Source organism: Orycteropus afer, unplaced genomic scaffold (assembly GCF_000298275.1).
Source record: "Orycteropus afer afer isolate SDZICR_OR568_19922 unplaced genomic scaffold, OryAfe1.0 scaffold00101, whole genome shotgun sequence".
NCBI lineage: Eukaryota > Metazoa > Chordata > Mammalia > Tubulidentata > Orycteropodidae > Orycteropus > Orycteropus afer.
This window is the reverse complement of record NW_006921688.1, coordinates 6,794,454-6,814,034: the sequence shown is the minus strand read 5'-3', so window position 1 is coordinate 6,814,034 and position 19,581 is coordinate 6,794,454. Positions and strand designations below refer to the sequence as shown.

The 19,581-nt window shown below is 44.2% G+C and overlaps 1 protein-coding gene across 1 annotated transcript in view; it reads right to left on the bottom strand.

Annotated features, from left to right (window-relative positions):
* The window catches only part of AKAP12 (A-kinase anchoring protein 12), a 152,611-nt gene that overhangs the window by 15,999 nt on the left and 117,031 nt on the right, over positions 1–19,581 (bottom strand). Inside the window, exons 2-3 of the mRNA XM_007943228.1 lie at positions 8,866–8,963; positions 6,559–6,692 (exon numbers count right to left, since the gene is read on the bottom strand). Coding sequence (XP_007941419.1) covers positions 6,559–6,692; positions 8,866–8,963 — 232 coding nt within the window. The remainder of the gene's footprint in view (positions 1–6,558; positions 6,693–8,865; positions 8,964–19,581) is intronic.

Here is a 19,581-nt window from a genome sequence, read left to right as displayed (position 1 = left end):
CAAGAACAGATATATGCACACCCATGTTCATCACAGCACTATTTACAATAGCCAAAAGATGGAAACAACCTAGGTGTCCATCAACTGAGGAATGGACAACCAAACTATGGAATGGTTGTCCATACACATAATGGAATACTATCCAACTCTAAAGAATAACCTAGAATCTGCAAAACACTGTATAACGTGGATGAACTTGGAGGGCATTATGCTGAGTGAAATAAGTCAATCACAGAAGGACTAATATTGTATTAGCCCATTATTATAAAAGTCAAGGAAAGGTTTATCTATGGAAGGAAGTTTTCTTTGTTGGTTACCAGGGGTGGGAGAGGAGGGGAGGGAACACTGTTAGATAGGTAGAGATTATTGATCTGGATGAAGAGAAGGGCAATGTACCAAATGTGAGTGATCAACATGGTGGCACTGAGGAAGACATAGAGAGATACATGGGAGGTACAGACAACAAATATGAATGAACCCTACTGCACATACAGTACTGCATTGTCGGTGAAGGCAAACATGGGTATACGGGTGGATAGATGGGTGGACAGGCTGAACTATTGGGTATGTCTGTGAAGCGGGGAGTGCACTTAAGACCACATATAGGGTTGGCAGACAGTGGTCCTATAAGTGTATTTGTATGATCTGTAGTAATTCCCAGGGGTATAGTAGAGCTGACAAGAGACAAAGTTTTAGTCACTTCTTGGTCACAGCAAGCTACCCAGAGGGACCGAGTAGTTGAACCTTTGTGCTCGGGACCGCAGTCACAGGGGACATCAAGCTCAATTGGTATAACATACTACATGAAACAACACTGTTCCACCTCCTACTTTGGCAAGTAGCAAATGGGATCTTAAAAGCTTGCAAGCAGCCATCTAGATACAACGATGGGTCTCTCCTTGTCCAGAGCAAAGACGAATGAAGAAAACCAAAGATTCATGGAAACAATTGACTAATGACTAGTGACTGGTACACCATGCGATCCACAGCCTATATAACTATGAGACCAGAAGAACTAGATGGTGCCCAGCTACCACTGTCAACCACTTGGAGGAGCATCTATGTAGGAGATCCTTGATAGTGAGGGAGAATAATAGGGAGCAAAACTCAAAATCATTTGGGAAAAAAAAAAAGTGGGACCAGGTGCTGGTCTGATAGAGCCTGGTGGAACCCCTGAGACTATGGCCCCTAGCTGCCCTTCAGGTCAGATAGATATACTCCTTGGAGAGAACAATTATGGGAGAAAGAAGGGCTATTTATGCACAGGGAGACAGCTCAGGGCGCAGGAGAGTATGGAGGGATGGTCACTGGGAAGAGGTGGCTGTCGGGAGGAAGTGGAAAGGGAGCTGTTACATTGGGGAAATTGTGGTCAATGTCATGAGACAAAATATATATGAACTGCTGTATGGAAAGTGAGTTTGCTCTGTAAATTTCCACCCAAATCACAATGAAAAAAAAAAAAAGAAGAAGAAGAATATTATTTAAGGAGCTCTGGTGGTGTAGTGTTTAAGGTATTTAAACAAATACAAAAGTTTAAGGTATTTAAACAAATACAAAAGTTTGGTGGTTCAAATCCATCAGCCCACCAGCCATCCACAGAAGAAAAGATTAGGCAGTTTGCTTCCATTATGATTTACAGCCTTGGAAACCCAATGGGGGTCACCGTGAGTCAGAATCAATGGCAGTGGGTTTATTCTATTTAAGACCCAAAGAAAAAACCTCCATCCCAATCGAGGGAATAACTCCTTCTCTTGATCAACTTAATTTTATAGACATTCTACACTATGAAAGTGACCAGATGCCCTTTTGTGTGGTGACTGATCAAATGATTAATCTCATTTTGTTGAAAACCAAATATCAAGGATATAAAACTCACATGAGTCTCATTCTTGGTTCCTTCTCATGTCTCTGTACTTTGTTTCCTTCTTATCCACTTCAAATGTATGGTATCCTGCCATATTTTTGTCAGTATAAACTACTTTACATACTTTAAAACAAACAAAGAAAAGAACAGGAAGGAGAGAGTGGTCCTTTACGGAAAACTGGTAACTGATAAATATAGATATTTGATCCTTCAAGGAGCACTGCTGATGCAGTCGTTTAGAGGTTGGCTGCTAACTTGAAGGTCAGCACTTAGAATGCAGGCGCTCCAGTGCTGCAGTGCCCAAGGCATATGACTGCTAGAGGGCTGGTGGTTCAAACCCACCAGCCACTCCGTGGTAGGAATATGAGGTAATTTACGTCCGTAATGCTTTACCGCCTCGGAAAACCAAATGGGGGTCACTTTGAGTTGGAATCAACTCAACGGCAATGAGTTTGGTTTTTTGAGCAGTTCCTCAGGAGAAAGATAAGGGAGTCTGCTTCCGGAAAGATTTATAGCCTTGGAAACCCTATGGGACAGTTCCACTCTGTCCCACAGGGTCACTATGAGTCAGAATCAACCAGATGGCAATGGTTTGGTTTTTGGTTTGATCCTTCAAGTTACTCTCTTTAGGATTTTAGATTAAGAAATCAACGTATACAAACACCACTGTATTAACTCATTCAGTCAAGAATCATCAAGAAACACTAAAACCTGTAAAAAGCTTCCTGGGAAACATGCAGTTTCAGAGATTCAAAACACAGTGCTTGTTAACTCACAAGAAGAAAAGCAGCTCATGAGAGAGAAATCTGGCAGGCACCACCTTGACCAAGCAATCAAAGTTCCAATCACCAATAATGGACAAACTGTCAGTATGCTTCCTGAGTTGAGGATACTAAATTGCCTGTGCCTTATTCCTAACCAAAATATTTAATAGAATCCAATCATGGGGGAGCAGTCAGTCAAAGTCACGTCAAAGGACATTCTACAAAACCACTAGACTGGTCTGTTAAGTCCATGTGACGAAGGACAAAAGTCCAACAAACAGAAACACAAATGGATTGTTTGCAACTTTCAAACAGGTTAGGGGTGAAGGAGGGAGGGAGGGGGTTGAGAGAGACAGAAATAAATATGTGCCAAATGTGAACAACTGTTGAGTCAGGTCAGGGTATGTGGGTGTTTACTATATTTTTCTATTGATTTGAATTTTTAAAATAGTGGGGCAGGAGAGAAAGTCTTTATGACTTAATAAAAGAGGGGGGTACTATGCTAAATTAAGAGACTTAAGGAATATAACCAGAGATGCTGTGGTTAAGGCAATGTACTGCTAACCAAAAGGTAGATGGTTCAAACCCACCAGCTGTTCCATGGGAGTTAGATGAGGCAATCTACTTCCATAAAGATTCAGGTCCTTGGAAGGCTGATGGGGGTTGCTATGAGTCAGAATCGACTCAATGGCAGTGGGTTTTTTGATTTTCAACCAAAGATGCCAGGCATACTCCTGGATTGGATATAGATTAAGTCAAGCTCATTAAAGGACTATTTTGGGTCCTCTCAGAGGAAAACTGAGTATGATTTGGGATGAGATTAGATGAAGTTTTACTGAAATGAAAGCAGGTTACCTAACAATGTGACCCTATTTTCTTTTAAACATAAAACAACTCACATAAAAGAACACACACTCTCTCTGACACACACACCCCTGTCACAGTCACATGATCTGTGGTGGGTGGGAACGTGATATATTCTAGTTTGGTTTGTCTGCATTTTCTACTATTCTATACAGGACATGTACTGCTTTCTACACTAAACAAAAATGATCATTTAAAATTAACACAAAAATGATTTTAATAAAAATTGAGAAAATATACTTAACGTTAGCTTCAAGTGAGGCACGACCACCGTGACTAGCAGCCACACCAACGCCTGGAGCCCGGCAACAACAGGAAACACAGAGACATCTGGGAGTCCAGGGACAATGTGCTCCCCCAATCCATCAACCCCTTCGGTTTATACGATCTTATTTCCCCACGGAAACAATGTCAATCTTTATGTGAAATATTACAGACGGCTGTCCACAAATTTCCATCATCCCAAGATCACGTTTTATTTTGAAACGGAAACCCAGGAAGTAAAGGGAAACTGTCCAAGGCACCCCAAGCACAGAGCAGGGCCCAGGCACGCAGGGTGCAGGGTCCTTTGTGCTTCGCGATAACGCTGAACCGGCTGCAGCAGACTCAAGACAGACCAGGAAGAAGGGCCTGGAGACCCGCTTCCACCATCAGCGGGTGTAACCCTACGGATTACAGCAGTCGCATCCATCCACAATCATGCGGATGGAGCACTTCCTTCCGTTGCGCATGGGGTCACCAGGAGTCGGGGTCAACTCCATAGCAGCTAACACCCTACTGAAAGCTAAGCGAAAGCTCCCTTTTCCCTTTCCTTGTTTAAACGTAACAGACTTTTGGATCTTCATTACGTGAAACCTGCAGGCTATCTGGGCCTCCTGTACTTCAAAGAGTAGGAAGGACCCTGACGAGGTGTAATTCAAGTTCTACCCAGGGCTACAGTGGGGGGCAGTCCCATTGGTTTGGGGGCAATACTGTGGACTGCCTCTACCTTGCTCTGTAAGGGCTGCAATCACCGGTTAGCTCACACTCACTCTGACATCACTACTCGAGGGAGTGTTAAACTGAGAACCAGACATTTCAGATAGAGGAGGAGGTTTGGAGAAAAACCAAGAATCTCATTATTTTGATCTTAAGTACGCTTCCTAAAGGATTTTTTCTTGTTTGTAATCACTATAAAACATGCATCTGTGACCAACTTTAGACTTTATAGATAAACAAAAAAGAAACATTACCATTCACATTAAACAGTGAGGCAAGTATTTAAAGAGAAAGAAAACTTCAGATATACATGATTTTCCTGTCCAGAATGTCTGTAACCTTTCTTCTACATTTTACATCATGAACGTTCTCTTCCCATTATTTTTTTTAAAAGCATAAATAATCTGTAATGAGAAGAAAATCCTGTAAATTCTCACTTTTCCTATGATAAGCCATCTTCCCTATTATCAGTGATGTGTTTCCTTAGAGTTATATCTACTTTTGATCTGCTTCCAAAAGGTTCCAACCTTAGAAACCCATGTCTACCCTGCACACATTAAGCTGGGTCAGAATCAAGTCTAGGGCAACTAACGATTTTCATGAACTATTTCTTAAAATTCCTCCAATCATAAAAACATACTCACTAGAAAAGTTTCCACAAACATTTCTAATGCAACATAAGGAAACTTCTTTTTTAAAAGAATGGATTATGTAATTGGAAATCCACCAGAGAAAAAAGTCAAACTTCAATAGTACACTCTATTCTTGTACAACTTACTAGGAATGGATACAAATATAAATCAAATTTCTTGCCAGCAAGCATAAGATAAAAACACTCACTCACCTGCCTGGCATTAACCAGAAAATGCAGAGCCGTTTTGCTAGATAGTGGGGGAAAGCAGGTGTCAGACACACCACGCTCTTCCTCACTGTTTTTCTTCTATGCTCCAAAATCTGTATGTTTCAATTTGAAACTTAAAAAAAAAAAAAAATCTGGGATGAAAGGAATGTTTACATTAAAAACTAGGGTAACAAAGAGCCAACTGGAGGAACAACAGCATTTGATAGTTCCAGAACACCTCAGCCATATTCAGAGGTTATAGAGTAAGTGGTAAGTGGACTGTCCCCATTACACGAAGAAAAGTATGTAGGATCACAAGAAGCTTTAAAAGGTTAACTGGTCAACTAGTCTGTCATGTCTTTTGAGTCAAGTAATCGTAGGAGCTATTATTGTTACACAGGAGCTCTGGTAGCATAGTGGCTAAAGCACTTGACTGCTAACCAGAAGGCTGGCGGTTCAAACCCACCAGAGGAAGGTTGGGCAATCCTACTTCTGTAGTGATACTGCCTCGGAAACCCAAGGAGGGGTCACTACGGTACATAACATAACATTATTGTCACAATACTTTCACAGTACTTCCAGACACAGGCCGTGCCAGGCCAGATGGCGCCTTTGTACGGCATGCACAAGGCTGGGCAAGCGGAGCTCCGCCAGCTTTCAGATCCTACACGGAGGACCCGCTTCCAGCACATCCTGAAGCTGTCCCCTAAGGTCCCGGGGACTACAGGGCAGTCTACTAAAGCACTCAGCGCGGCAGCCAAGTATGTTTACAACTAGGCGCACCAACATAAAAGCAAACTTTCACTGCGCACGCAAACATTGGAAGCGTGCGTCCTGCGAGCCTCCGACCACGTGCTTGGAACTCCCCTGGACACCTCGATGTTGTTTTTCTTTAGGGTCTACACATGCCCCACGCGGCGGCCCAAGCAGCGAGCCCTTGGCCATCCCCATCCCGCTCCGCTCACCGCCAGCTCTCTAGTTGGTGGCACCTTGTTGCCTGTAGAAATCTTACTCATTTTTGATGCCTGTATCGTTTTCTACCCATTCTCCCGCCTACCTCCCGGGCATAATTTCATCCTTTATGTTAAATATCACAAAAGGGTATTCTTCCTTGGTGACTCTAGTCCTCGCAATCTATCCCAAACCTGCTCCCGCTTTCAAGGCGTGATACACACCCACCTCACCTCAATGTCTTTCCTTCTCGCTCCAAAACCAGTGTTTTGATTTGAGACAATGCCCCACCCCGCCAAGGCCAGAAACAACATGCGCCTTGGGGCCCCCTCGCAAGTCCCGATAGACGAAGCGTCCTGAGGAGAAGGTTTGGGGCACATCGTCCTGGGTTCTGAGGCCAGTACTCAGTAGCCCGCAGTCGGTGCCAGTGCTGTTGAGAATACAAACGTGTTCGGGAGAGGGGGAAGGGGTACCAGGGCTTTTATTACTCGAGCCGGTGTCAGCCCGCCTCTGCCATCGCTTCGCTGCGGAGCCGGCCTACAGCTTTCTCCCGCCTCCCTGCAGGCTCATTAGAGAAAAAAGAAGAAAAAGAAAAATAAGGGCCCCTCACATCCCTGTTTGCACAGCAGCAGAGAAAATAGCTCCCTGCCCGGGACTGCCCCCGTGAGGAACAGCCGCTGGAGGGCGCGCACTACTCACAGCACAGGTTACTCCACCAGGGCATGGCTGAGGCCAAGAGCCGGCAAGGGCAGCCCTATGGAGGCCCGAGAGGCCCAACCTTGTGTTCCCAGCTGCCCCATCGCTAGATGGAGACTGGCCAATGAAACGCTGACGAGAGCGCCCTCTGGGGGCCACTGTTCGCGTCACAGAGGGCGCCGCCTCTCTACGTGCCCCTGCACGTCAGGCCCTCTGGGTTTCAAGCCAATGGAGTTCCGCCTAGAAACTCAAGCCGACTATACGCCAAGAACCAATTCTGGCTATTGCTGTTGAGGTCACTGGCTGCTTCTCTTTCATGTACACTACATTGAGGGGTACACGCTAAAACTAGCATTGCCTGGCAACTGGCAAAGACATGGCAGGAACCAGTGTATGGGATTTTGTGTTTTCTTAGAACTTCCTGAGTGTTGGAACAAGAACTATAGAACTTCCTGAGTGTTGGAACAAGAACTAATAGCACTGGGGCATGTTACGTCACAAAGCTACCATCTATAGTCACAGAGGCATAGAGCTCGCTGGCCCCTCCAACTGGTTTACAGGGGATAAAGTGATTTCAAAAATGGCTTTATGACTTGGCCAGGGCTACATAGTGGGCGTGGAGGGTTTCTAGAGGACCCAAAGCTGCCTGGCTGGTGCTTGGTGTCATTGTACTACATAGGAATAAAAACGAAAATGTCTTTTTCAAAGAAAAGTCAATTCCATACCTGTCCAAAGCCAAAAATTCTAATTTTCCAATAATCATGATAATTTTACAACTCATAAGTGCCACTTATGAGAAGAACAAGTATTTCAACATGTTGACTCCCACACTTGGATGGAAAAATTGCTACATGTCTGATGTAGACAGCAATTTAGCTTCTATTTCAGTGTGAAAAGCAAAGTTTTTCATGGCTATAGCTACACTTTTAAAAAAGGAAGAATGCATACATGCCAGCCACCCACTGTCAGATGGTCTGAGTCCAGAGATCACCTGACAGGCCCATCAATTTGCAGCGATCCTGGTCAAGGCTGGAGAAGGCAAGCTTCAACAAGTGCTAAATGGAGCCCCATGAAGGGCATGGTCTTAGAGCGACTGCTTATTAGTTGTAGGGGAGATAAAAAAATTGATGGGAGTAGAGAAATCAGGCAACAATTTAACATCAACCTATGAGAAACAGATGGACACTGTGTGTAATACCCTGAGACAGATACAACACCTGTCTGAAACTGATGTTTCTAGCTGAAAATGCATAACCTAAATTTCACAGGAAACATCAGACACAAAATAAGGAATGTGGTTGTAATGGGGAGAGAACTAAATGCTTCAAACAAGTCCATGTCAACAAGATAAAGGCTGAAGATATGTGTCAGATTAAAGGAAGCTGAGCAACATAAAGGAGCCCTGGTGGCGCAGTGGTTAAAGGGCTCGGCTGCGAATCAGGAAGTCTGCAGTTTGAACCCACCAGCCACTCCATGGGAGAAAGATATAGCAGTCTCTTTCCTTAGAGATTGCAGCCTTGGGGAACCTATGGAACAGCTCCTCTCTGTCCTATAGGATCACTCACTATGAGTAGGAATTGACCCGATGGCAGTGGGTCTGGAGTTTTTAAAGAGACACTAGATTGGATTGTGTAAAGCAGGGGAATGCTGTAAAGGGCATGATCATGTCAACTGGCAAAACTAGAATACAGGTGGTAGATTATCTAAGTATTTTAACACTGTGACTTCATGAGATCATGACTATATTGTGGTTAAGAATGAGAACATCTGTATTCTTAGGAAATACAAATAAACCATTGCGGGTAGAGGACTATGATGTACAGGTCTGTGTTGCTTAATGTGCACAACACATTCTATGAAATAGGCCATTGTGTGATTTGGACGTTGTGCGAACACCATATTAAAACCTTATGGGAGCCTGCTTCCGGTTGTCCTCATTGTCACTGCTGCTGCTGCTGGAGCTGCCGGCAGAGGTCCGAGGAATGGGTGCCAGCTGCTGTGCTGGCTGAGAGGGCAGAGGCGGGAACAGAGCGAGAGGAAGCCAGTGAGGAGGGGGCAGATCGCACCCAGCTCTGTCCGATGTCCCGCCTACCTGAGCAGCGGGAGCAGCCCAGGCCCAGCACCCCCTGCCATCCCCACCCACCTGCCCACCAGTCAAAGCCCAAGAGCCCAAGCCCAGAGCCCTGTCCTCTGTCTCACCTGTCCGTATCCCACCCATACTCCAGTGCTGCCAAAGGTCTTTAAAACCATGAGGGGGAAATAATAATTAAAAAAAGGAGAATTGCTTTCCCTTCAAAAGAAAAATACAACCTTATGGGAGCACAGACATATATATGCAGTGGTCATTGTCTGAACAGTCGTTAAGCGACAACACATACCTGTAGATAATTTACCCTCATAAGGTTCAGAAAATTTCGTAGTTTATGCCTGTATGTGATGTGGCAGGATCCTGTGTGCTGGTTCTTGGTTTGTTTTATTTTCCAACAGAGAGAGAGAGCTCGACCAAGAGCATCTCAGGAGACCCTCTCATGAGAGCAAAGAACAAAGCCAGTGAGTGGGTAGTCTCCGTAGCAAGGGTCGTCTGGCTATTCCAGTGACTATTTTTATTTTTACAACTTTCTGTTAAGTTTTAATTTTTTTAAAATCACTCAGAAGAATAAACAAATGCAGACCGTTAATAGAAATACAGAAAACAACACAAATGGAGTGATGACTCACTGTTGTAGATTGAATTGTGTCCCCTCAAAATGAAACCAACACCCACTAACATCGAGTTGATTCCAAGCATAGTGACTCCATCAGGTTTCCAAAGCTGTAAATCTTTATGAAGTAGATTGCCTCGTATTCCTCCCATAGATTTGAACTGCTTACCTTTTGGTTAGTAGCCCAAAGCCTTAACCACGGGCGCCTCTCAAGCTCCCCCCCACCCCCAAATAGGTACTGTAAATTCTAATCTCTCTGCCTGTGGCTATAACCCCATTTGGGAACAAGCTGTCTTTGCTATGTTAGAAACAGGATTAGTGTAGGGTGCATTTTGAGTCAATCTCTTGAAATCTCAAGAGATTGAGGAAGTGGGGGTGGGGGAGAAGAGATGTTGAGCCCCATGGAGGTCTCCAAGGAACCAGGAGACAGAAGTGGAAGAGACCAACCCCTTTCCGCAGAGCGCACAGAGAGAACACGCCTTCGCCTCAAGCAGGCACCCTGAATGTGGACTCCTAGTCTCCTACACTGTGAGAGAATAAACGTGTTTGTTAAAGCCACCCACTTGTGTATTTGTGTTACAACAACAGTGGATAATTAAGACACTCACTCTCCTTATTTTTAAAGAACACTACATCTTGGCCTCTCATCACATACCAGAATATAAATTTTGTTTATGTATCAAACAATAGAGAAAGTAGTTCCCCCAACAAACAACCAGAAAAAAAAAAGAGTTCAGGTAGAAGAGAAGATGACGAGCAGTGGTTTTGGGGACAGATGTGTGTTCAGATTTTTGCCATGCCACTTACCAGCTCTGGGCCCTCAGCAAGTCACCTAAAGTTTCTGTGCTTACCGTTGTCACTTGTGACACAGGTACCAGCAGCACTTCCTGCAAAGGCTTGCTGTCGTTATGTGCTGTCGAGTCGAACCGACTCATTGCGACCCCTCCTTGGGTTTCCAAGGCGGTATCACTATAGACGTAGATTGCCCAACCTTCCTTCGGAGGAGTGGCTGGTGGGTTTGAACCACCAGCCTTCTGGTTAGCAGTCAACTGCTTTAGGCACTATGTTACCAGGCTAGTTATAAGGATTATGCTGTTTTTACCAGAGGTCTAAGAGGCTATCTCTCTATCTATAGTAATGATACAAACTCGAATCACCTTTTTACTTCCTGGTTTTTCAGAACAGAACTATTTTACTATTAATGACTTTAACGAATTCCAAAAGGAATCTGTCTAAATTGTAGAAGTTTAAAAACAGATAAAACAAGAGAAAAAGATGCATAATGACCATGTCCAGAGGTAATAACTATTAATTGTGAGTGTTTCATTCTGGATAGTTTAGTCAATAGTCTTCAACACTTGAGGCAGTAACTGTGTAATTTATTTGTCCTCCTGTGGTTAGACAATTTATGTTGCTTCTGATTTCTCATCCTCACACTGTGCCATAAACATTCACAGGTATAAAATCATTGTCCTCATCCAAGAACAATGGGATTTCAAACAGAAGAGGGCAGTGTTGAACAGCTTTCAGCTCTGCCGACCCCTAAGCCTCCGTCCCTGGAACCTCCTGGCCTCCGGAAGCAGACGACGACGGCTGCAGAAATCCACCCATGCTGAAAGTTTGGATGCACTTCCAAATTCTGTCACTTTGGATACCACACCGCAGTCTACTTTGACCCTTCTTACCTCCAAACATTTAAGGGAAAAAATGGGGCACCTACATCTTGAGTTCGCTCTCCCCTATCTTGTCCAGTTTTCTTTACTTGCACCAAGTAAGGGTGAAATGTGTCCGCAGCCCTGCTTTCTGGATCCATCTCCTCACTGTCTCTGCTTTCCCAGCTGCACACAGTTCATGATCACACCGCATTGCCCAGAATCTGGCTGAAGATGAAGATCTGGAGCCTCGACCGTCATTATCCTTCCTCCATGTCCCAGGCTCTGGTTAGCAGAACCATTTTAAAAGGCGTCATCACATGTTCCCAACATGCTTCCTCCACCGTCTGTCCGTTTGCTGTGAGGCTGGAAGCTATGCCATTGGTATTTCAAATACCAACAGGGTCACCCCTGGTGGGCGGATCTCAGCGAGACTTCCAAACTAACAGACTAAGGAGGATTGGTATCTGACTTCTGAAATTTAACACATGAAAACCCCATAAACCACAACAGAATATTTTCTGGTACGTGCTGGAAGGTGGGCCTCGTAGGCCAGAAGGAACTCTGAAATACACAGCAGCTGCAACAATGGATGTGCGCAAAGCAAAGACCGGGCAGATGGCGCAGGCTTGGGCATCGCTGTTGTCTGTGGGGTCAGGAGCCGGAGCTGATTCAACAGGTAACAAATATGCTTATTTCTGATGTCAGACTAGAGAAAGCTGCTTTTGAGTGAGAAAGATTATAGCTCGGTGAGCAACCAGGGAGAATAAAATGCACTAAGGAACAGCCTGAAAGAAGGTGTGTGGGTGGCAGGGAGGAGAGACTCAAGCCAGCAGATGTGGCTGTGGGAAGCAAAGGGTGATTAGGTGATTACCTAGAGAGGGGCCTATGACAATAACAGAAAGGGCTTCTAGGGAGAGTCAACTGTTAATCTTCGCATAGTAGAGTCCATGTGTTGTGTGGTACATTTTTTGTGCTGACATGTTTTTCAACATCAACCATGAGCAGAAGCAATGTCATACATGTCTTGTGTCTTAAAAGAAGAGACCAAATTCCTACGCTTTTTCTGGATGGACACACTAATCCTATGCTTGTGGGCCAGAGTGTTAACCAAAACCAGAAACCAGTTGCCATAAAGTCAATCCTGAGTCCTGGCAACCCCCTGGGTGTCAGACTGGAACTGTGCTCCCTAGGATTTTCAAGGATCGGGATCAGGATCTTTTGGAAATAGATCTCCAGGAATTTCCTCCAAAGTGCCTCTGGGTGAACTCAACCTTCCAACCTTCTGGTTAGCAGCCAAAAACATTAACTTTGCACAGGACTCCAAAACAACACCTACAAACATTTAATTACTAAGTTTACTATTTAATGACTTGAAAACTTCCACTGCTATAATTTTTGACACATCAGACTTATTGGCATTTGACTGTTAACCAGAAGGCTGGCGGTTCAAACCTACCAGCCACTCCTCAGAAGGAAAATTGGGCAATCTATTTCTGTAGTGATATTGTCTTGGAAACCCAAGGAGGGGTCCCTTTGAATCAGAACTGACTCAATGACAGTGAGTTTGGGGTTTTTTTGGGTAGGAAGAGAAAAATGAATTTTAAAAACCAAAACCAAAACCTTGATCACCTCAGCATCACTGGTTTGGGAATATAATTTCTTGCATCTGAAAAGTCCTTCCACGTAAACTATGGGTTTTACAGTGGCCGGTTCAGATATAAAGCTTTATCCTAAGGTGCAACTATGGGTTATCCAGCCATTCTGAAGAACACTGCATTAATCCAGCAAGGCTCTCAAGTGCCCAGGAAGTCCCAACCCACTGGTCTCTTAGTCACTGATGACAGCCCACAATCCCGTTAAGGATCAAAGATGGCCACGTTTTGGAAAGGGAGTGGTCAGGGAGGCCTCTAGGTGGCAGAACTGGCAGCTGCTCACATACGCATCTATGGTCTGTCAGTCACTGGTCCTCTCCCCGCCCCCAAACACACACAAAAAGGAGCCAAACCACTTGTGTAGACTCAACTCCAACTCCTGGCAACCCCATGTGTCAGAATAGAACTGTGCTCCCTAGGGTTTTCTATGGTTGTGAACTTTTGTGAGTAGGTTGCCTGACCTTTCTTCCGAGGCTCATGTCTCTGGGTGGATTCAAACAGCCAACCTTTTAACCAAAAGGTTAAAAGTAACCAAGGCACACTTAATCATTAGTGCTGCCCACGGACTCCCTCTCCCCACTCCATAGGTACTTAAAGACTACAATTTCTTCTACAAAGCCGTCTGCACTCCCCTAACACCGTGTTACGGGGTACACATCTCACGTTGACATGTTTTTCTACATCGAGCAGTACTGGCAACAGCATCATACGGGCCATGCTTCTTGAAACACTTGACCACAGAGATCAAATTACCACCCTTGTATTGGGTGGAGACACTAATCCTATGTGTGCCTGAAAAGGAGCTGATATGTTGAAAATATTGGTAATTGGTAAAGAAAAAGAAATGATTTAAAGAATGATGGAGAAAAGAGTTTTCACTCACTTAATTTTCTGACTATTCCCTAGGGAGAGGGTGTAAATACTGTGCGTCGACAGAGCACACGCCAGCGGTAAGGATGCAGGCTGGACAGGGATGAAGTCACCGGTAATAGCCACATTCAGGAAGGAAAAATAACTCCAAGTTGTCTCATTCTTACAGCAAAGATATTGGTTTCACTTATCTTAAGATTTTTCTAAGACAAATGAAAGGGATCCTTCAAAACAAAAATGTGGAAAGTGAATACAAAAACCAAACTCACTGCCATTGAGTCCATTCCAACTCACAGTGACCCCTACTGGGTTTCCAAGGCTGTAAATATTTATGGAAGCAGACTGCCTTATTCTTCCATGGAGCAACTGGTGGGATCAAACCACTGGCCTTTTGGTTAAGCAGTCAGACTGCCTTAAGCGCTACACCACCAGAGCTCCTTGATGAAAGTGAAAGAAAAAAAACAAAAACTCATTGCCATGGAGTTGGATGCGACTCATAGCCATCCCTCCTTGGGTTTCCGAGGCAGTATCACTACGGAAGTAGATTGCCCAATAGTTTAGAAAGTGAAAAGGAGAAGAAAAATGATACCCTTGATGGACATACTTGATGGAGAAAACCTCTCTCATTATATTTGCATTTATAGAAGCACAAACCACCTTCAATGATAATATTACAGAAAAAAGGGCAACACACTTTTCATCATAATAATTTCCTATGTGTTTTAAAAATATTTTGAACAGCTTTGTCATTACAAGCCCGCGGATGGTTAGAAAATACTATGAAATATTAAGTCAAATGAACACAAAAATATCTGGAAAGTTGTACCTTGATTGATGTAAGCAACACAACTTGAAATCACTGCATGCATAGAGATCCTACCGTGGCAGAGAATTGTAAAAGCTTTGCACATTTAGGTGTCATCCCCTACAAAACTGTTATTTGCAAATAAACTAATAATCCCAATTTATAAATCCAATCACTAGAGATCTATGACGTGTCTGTGGAAATATACATTTTCCTTGTGCAAATATCCACCATCCTCCTCACACCTAAAGTTTCAAAGGGTCCACGATCCCGGAAAGGGTAAGGTTACTGTTACGGATACTGCTCTCTAGCCAGAACCACCCCCCAAATTCCAGATCATGCAACTCCAGTTGCGTGTCCAAAAGCTGAAGGGTCAGCCTTTCTTTTTTTTCTCACTCTTCCAAGTATTTAGAGACTGAGAGACAAAATCCTTTTGGTAACCCAGAAGGCCAACGCAAACGAGGGAAACTCGCAATGAGATGGATTAACACGACAGCTCCAGCAATAGGTTCAGACACATGCAAGATCATGAACATGGTGGGCGCAGGCCCAGAGAGCTTTTGTTCCCGTGTCATAAGGTCGCCGTGAGTTGGAGCCACTCCAGGGCAACTAACAACAACAAGAGATAAGAAATGTAACTTACGTTCTTTTTACTTTAGAGGTTTAAAGGAAAAAAAACTCTTCAGGAATATTACATAATTTTAATGTTTTTACCCAAACTTAGCGATCGCAGTTTGGTGACACAATGACCATCATTTTTGTCAGAGGAAAGCAGCTCCATTTTGCAAAAGCTACGGCGTTTCTGTTTGAGCCGAGGGTGGCCAGCATTCCCCTGCTCCTCCGGGGCACGTCAGAACTGCGGACAGGCTAGGGCTGCGACATCTGGACCGAGTTCACTTTCCCCCGAGATCTGTAGCATTGTCCTGGGACTGTTCCAGGAATTCTCTGAATTCTAAATCCACCCTAATATCCTACACACCCAACTCCTCTTGTTCTAAAAGTCATTAACCATAAAAACTCCAAGTGGAGACGTTTAAATGGGACTAAAACTCAAGAGAAGGAGCTCTAGGGCACTACGGTTAAGGCATTGGGCTGCTAACCAAAAGGTCGGTGGTTTGAACCCACCAGCTGCTCCATAGGACGAAGATGGGGCAATCTACTTCCACAAAGATTTACAGTCTTGGAAACCCGATGGTTTGGAATCGACTCAACGGCAGTGTGTTTAAAACTTGAGAAGCCGAACTCTGTGAGGAACAGGAAGTCATCCTCGTCATCCTCATTCCTGGGTCTTGAAAGTTGTTTTTAATGATCCCCTACACATCTAGCAAGGAGCTCTGGTGGCGCAGTGCCTAAGACATATGACTGCTAAGCAGAAGGTTGGCGGTTCAGAGCCACCAGACACTCCATGGAAGAAAGACCGGGCAATCTACTTCTGTAAAGATTTACTGCTTCAGAAACCCAAAGGGGGTTGCTATGAGTCGGAGCCAACTGAATGGCAGTGAGTTTGGTTTGGTTTTTGGTTTCACACATCTAGGCAGCCATGTACCAATGTGGGCATCACCAAATGTTAGCATATGTCTCAGTCACCTGGTGCTGCTGTGACAGAAATGCCACAAGTGGGCAGCTTTAAAGAACAGAAACTTATTTTCTCACAGTTCGGGGGCCTGAAAGTCCAAATAAGGTCTCTCGTCAGTTGTCTTGGGTCCTTGGTGATCCTCACAAGGCATATGTGTGTCCCTTGTGTGCGTGTGTGTGTGTCTAGTCTGCTCTCATTAGCTCTGAAGTAATCAGATTTAGGACCCACTCCTTTTTCCACTTGGGTAAAAAACCTAATTAACATAACAAAGAAAATGCTATTTCCAAGCATCATTACAGCCATGGAGTTACGGATTAGGATTCCAACACATTTTGTGTGTGTGTGTGTGCGCGCGTGTGTGTGCATGGGGGGAGGGGCTAGGAGGCACAATTCAATTTCTAACATATCTTTTACACGATGAGAAAGTGTTTTCTAGAAGGTTCTGTAGAGTTACGCTTCTTACTGGCTGTGAAACCTTGGGTAAGATGCCAAACCACGAGCAGCTCAGTTTTCATGATAAAACTTTTTGCAGGATTATCATGAGGAATAAACAGTAATGTCGACAAAATGCTTAAGAGTATTGACAGAACAGGCCTGACAGTGCGAGGTAATCAACGTCACTACCACTCTTTAAAAAGCAATGTGTCGAGAGAGGCTCTGCTCAACCTTGATTTTATTATGAAACTAACTTTTCTAGCCGTGGTAAGGGTATCCATTTTGTGTTTCACCAGTCTCCTGGCAGCCCATCCGGCTCCACGGCAGATCAGAAGCATCCATGTGAGGGATTTGTTTTCATCTTATAAAATTATTTGCATAGGGAGGTGAGTTATAAACAATCCTAACCCTTGGATGATTCATTTTCCCCTAGTTCACGTGAAAGATAAAGAATAACGTTGCCCTAATTTTTCATGACACGCTACACTTGGGCAAGAGGGACAATGGTCTGACCTCCCACCAGTCGCGGGCATGGCAGTGTTTTCATGTTGTGCACGGGGTCGCATGAGTCTGGGGTCATCTTGATGGCAGCTTACAACAACAACTACAGTTTGCAAAGTATCGGGATGATCAGTTTCACTCGAAAACGTGTGAGTCAAGGAAGATCGTTTTCTTATTTAACAAGCATTTCCCCTGAGACAACGCTTTCACCATGGTGTCTGACGAGATGTGAGAGGAAGACCCAAGGAACGTCAACAGAATAATCGATCAACTCAAAGTTCAAGCTCTGGCGAGTTCCTCCAAGAGGTTTGTGTACACTAGGGGTGAGGTGAGAAGACACTTTCCCATGAAGTGACCAGTTTTCCCTACCTGTAGAAACGAAATCCGTTTTTATGTAGTTCCTCCAAAGATGTCATCAGTCCCATTCTCTTCCTGTGCCTTGTGAAATTTAAACACACTTCCCTCTCAACATAGTATCAAGGAAGACTAGAATAACTTTCTCCCATATTATTGAATGGAGTAATCCGAAAGACTACCCCTGACATTTAATTAGAGACCCAATACCACTTTGAAAAGCCCTCATTGCTTCTCAAGGTTCTGGCCAACTATTGAAAGGCTGCGGGCGTGCAGATCTTTCTCATCAGTGTAAGTCCCGGAGGAGGAAAATAAACAAAAGCAAAAACATAGACAGCTGGAGATCTCTTATATTTTGTTACTTCTTCTATGAAATGTTTATATGCTGTTAAACTTTGGGATTAAGATTTTTCCGTGCACTTTTTTATTACCAGGAAGAAAGTACATGTTACCACATCCTGCAGACTCACACTAATATCAATAAAAAGCTGAATGCAATAGATCTCATTATTGGAGGTTGCCTTAGAAATGAGACAATCCTTCCAACTGTTTCTGTTCCTTTCTCATTCCTTTGGGATCATCTGAACCAAGTTTATTAACCCGTACTTAGAATAAAAAGAAAAAGATCACAATCCTTTCTCACAAGAAACTCGGTGTGTGATAAACAAGCAAATCCTGAACATAATCATTCTGAGCACAGAAGGCACCAGTGTAGCGACCTGAGCAGAGCCCCACCCAGCTGTGATGTCCCACAGGGCACACTCCAGGCAATCCCACATCACGGTGGGACATCTGTATATTTCATCCACGGAAAAACTTCATGATTGGGAAAAGGTGGAGAATTGGGTGTTTTTAATCATGAGATTTTGTATATTCTTTCTGTAATAGTTTCTAAATAGAAAACCAAACCCACTGCCACGGAGTCGATTCCAACTCACTGTGACCTCCTAGGACAGAGGTCAATGGTAAAAAGACTTACCAAGTTAACTCCTGGAGGCGTTTGGAGGAAGTCTGCAAGTAAACAAGCTAATCTACAGGACCTGAGAGTTGTTTTTAGTTTTGCTAAACGTTCACGTTCATTTAACATTCTTCAGGAAGACAAGGCTTTGCACAGACAGATGAAGAACATTCCTAAGTCCTGGAAATTCTGTCCTGCGCTTCTAAGAAAACACACAGAGTCAGTGTAAAGCTCTCTCAAGTATTTAAATAAGAGCCATTCTTACCCATCTAAATCAGCAGACGATGTATCATTTTCTTGATGAAAGGAAGAGGGAGAGAGGCTGAGAAAATAGGTAGATTCTCAGAGTGGCGCTACAATCCCAACCGCATACAACAATCAAATACCGAGTGAGAAGGGCTTTGAGTGCATTCTCAAAATAAAATAGTGGAGACGTGTAAATTACTTGGTATATAGTAACGCTCCCAGATTCCTAGAAAGCAAACTTGAGACACAGACCCTTTCACTGCTCACCGCTTACACCGACACTGCTTTCAGCCACAATTATATAGTGACTGTGACTCCATTAAAACCACCACTTACACCAAGGGGAAGATTTCATTCTCTTCAATCGCCAAGTGAAAGTTCCCAACAAGCAGGGCTCAAGGCCAAACACTTGCGATTTCTCAAATAAGAACGTATTGCCTGACTCTAGCAAGCCACTAGCCTTCACAGCCCATGTTCAAGTCCACAGAAATCTACAAGGGAATGAACTATTCGGTTAGTTCCTCCACATCCCCCTCCTCCAGGGAGTGGGGGAGCCTTAACCCGATACAGATACTCCAAGTCTCCGGTGGCCACTGGTGGGGACATCCCGCACAGGCAAAAATGAAACACTGATGTATGTGGTTCTTGTGAAGGCAAACGGAGAAGGCTCTTCTGATTAAAAGCATGTGGCTTCCAGAGAGGAAGAGACGCCAGCCTGTCCAGCCACTGACCTCTGGGTTCCCCACCCAAGTTAAGATGAGCCGGGGCAAGCGCCCTTCTCGGATCAGATCGTACCTACCACGCCAGGGAACAACACACATGCCCACGTCTGCTTACCTGTGATTGTAATGGTCCCCAGCATGTCTCAA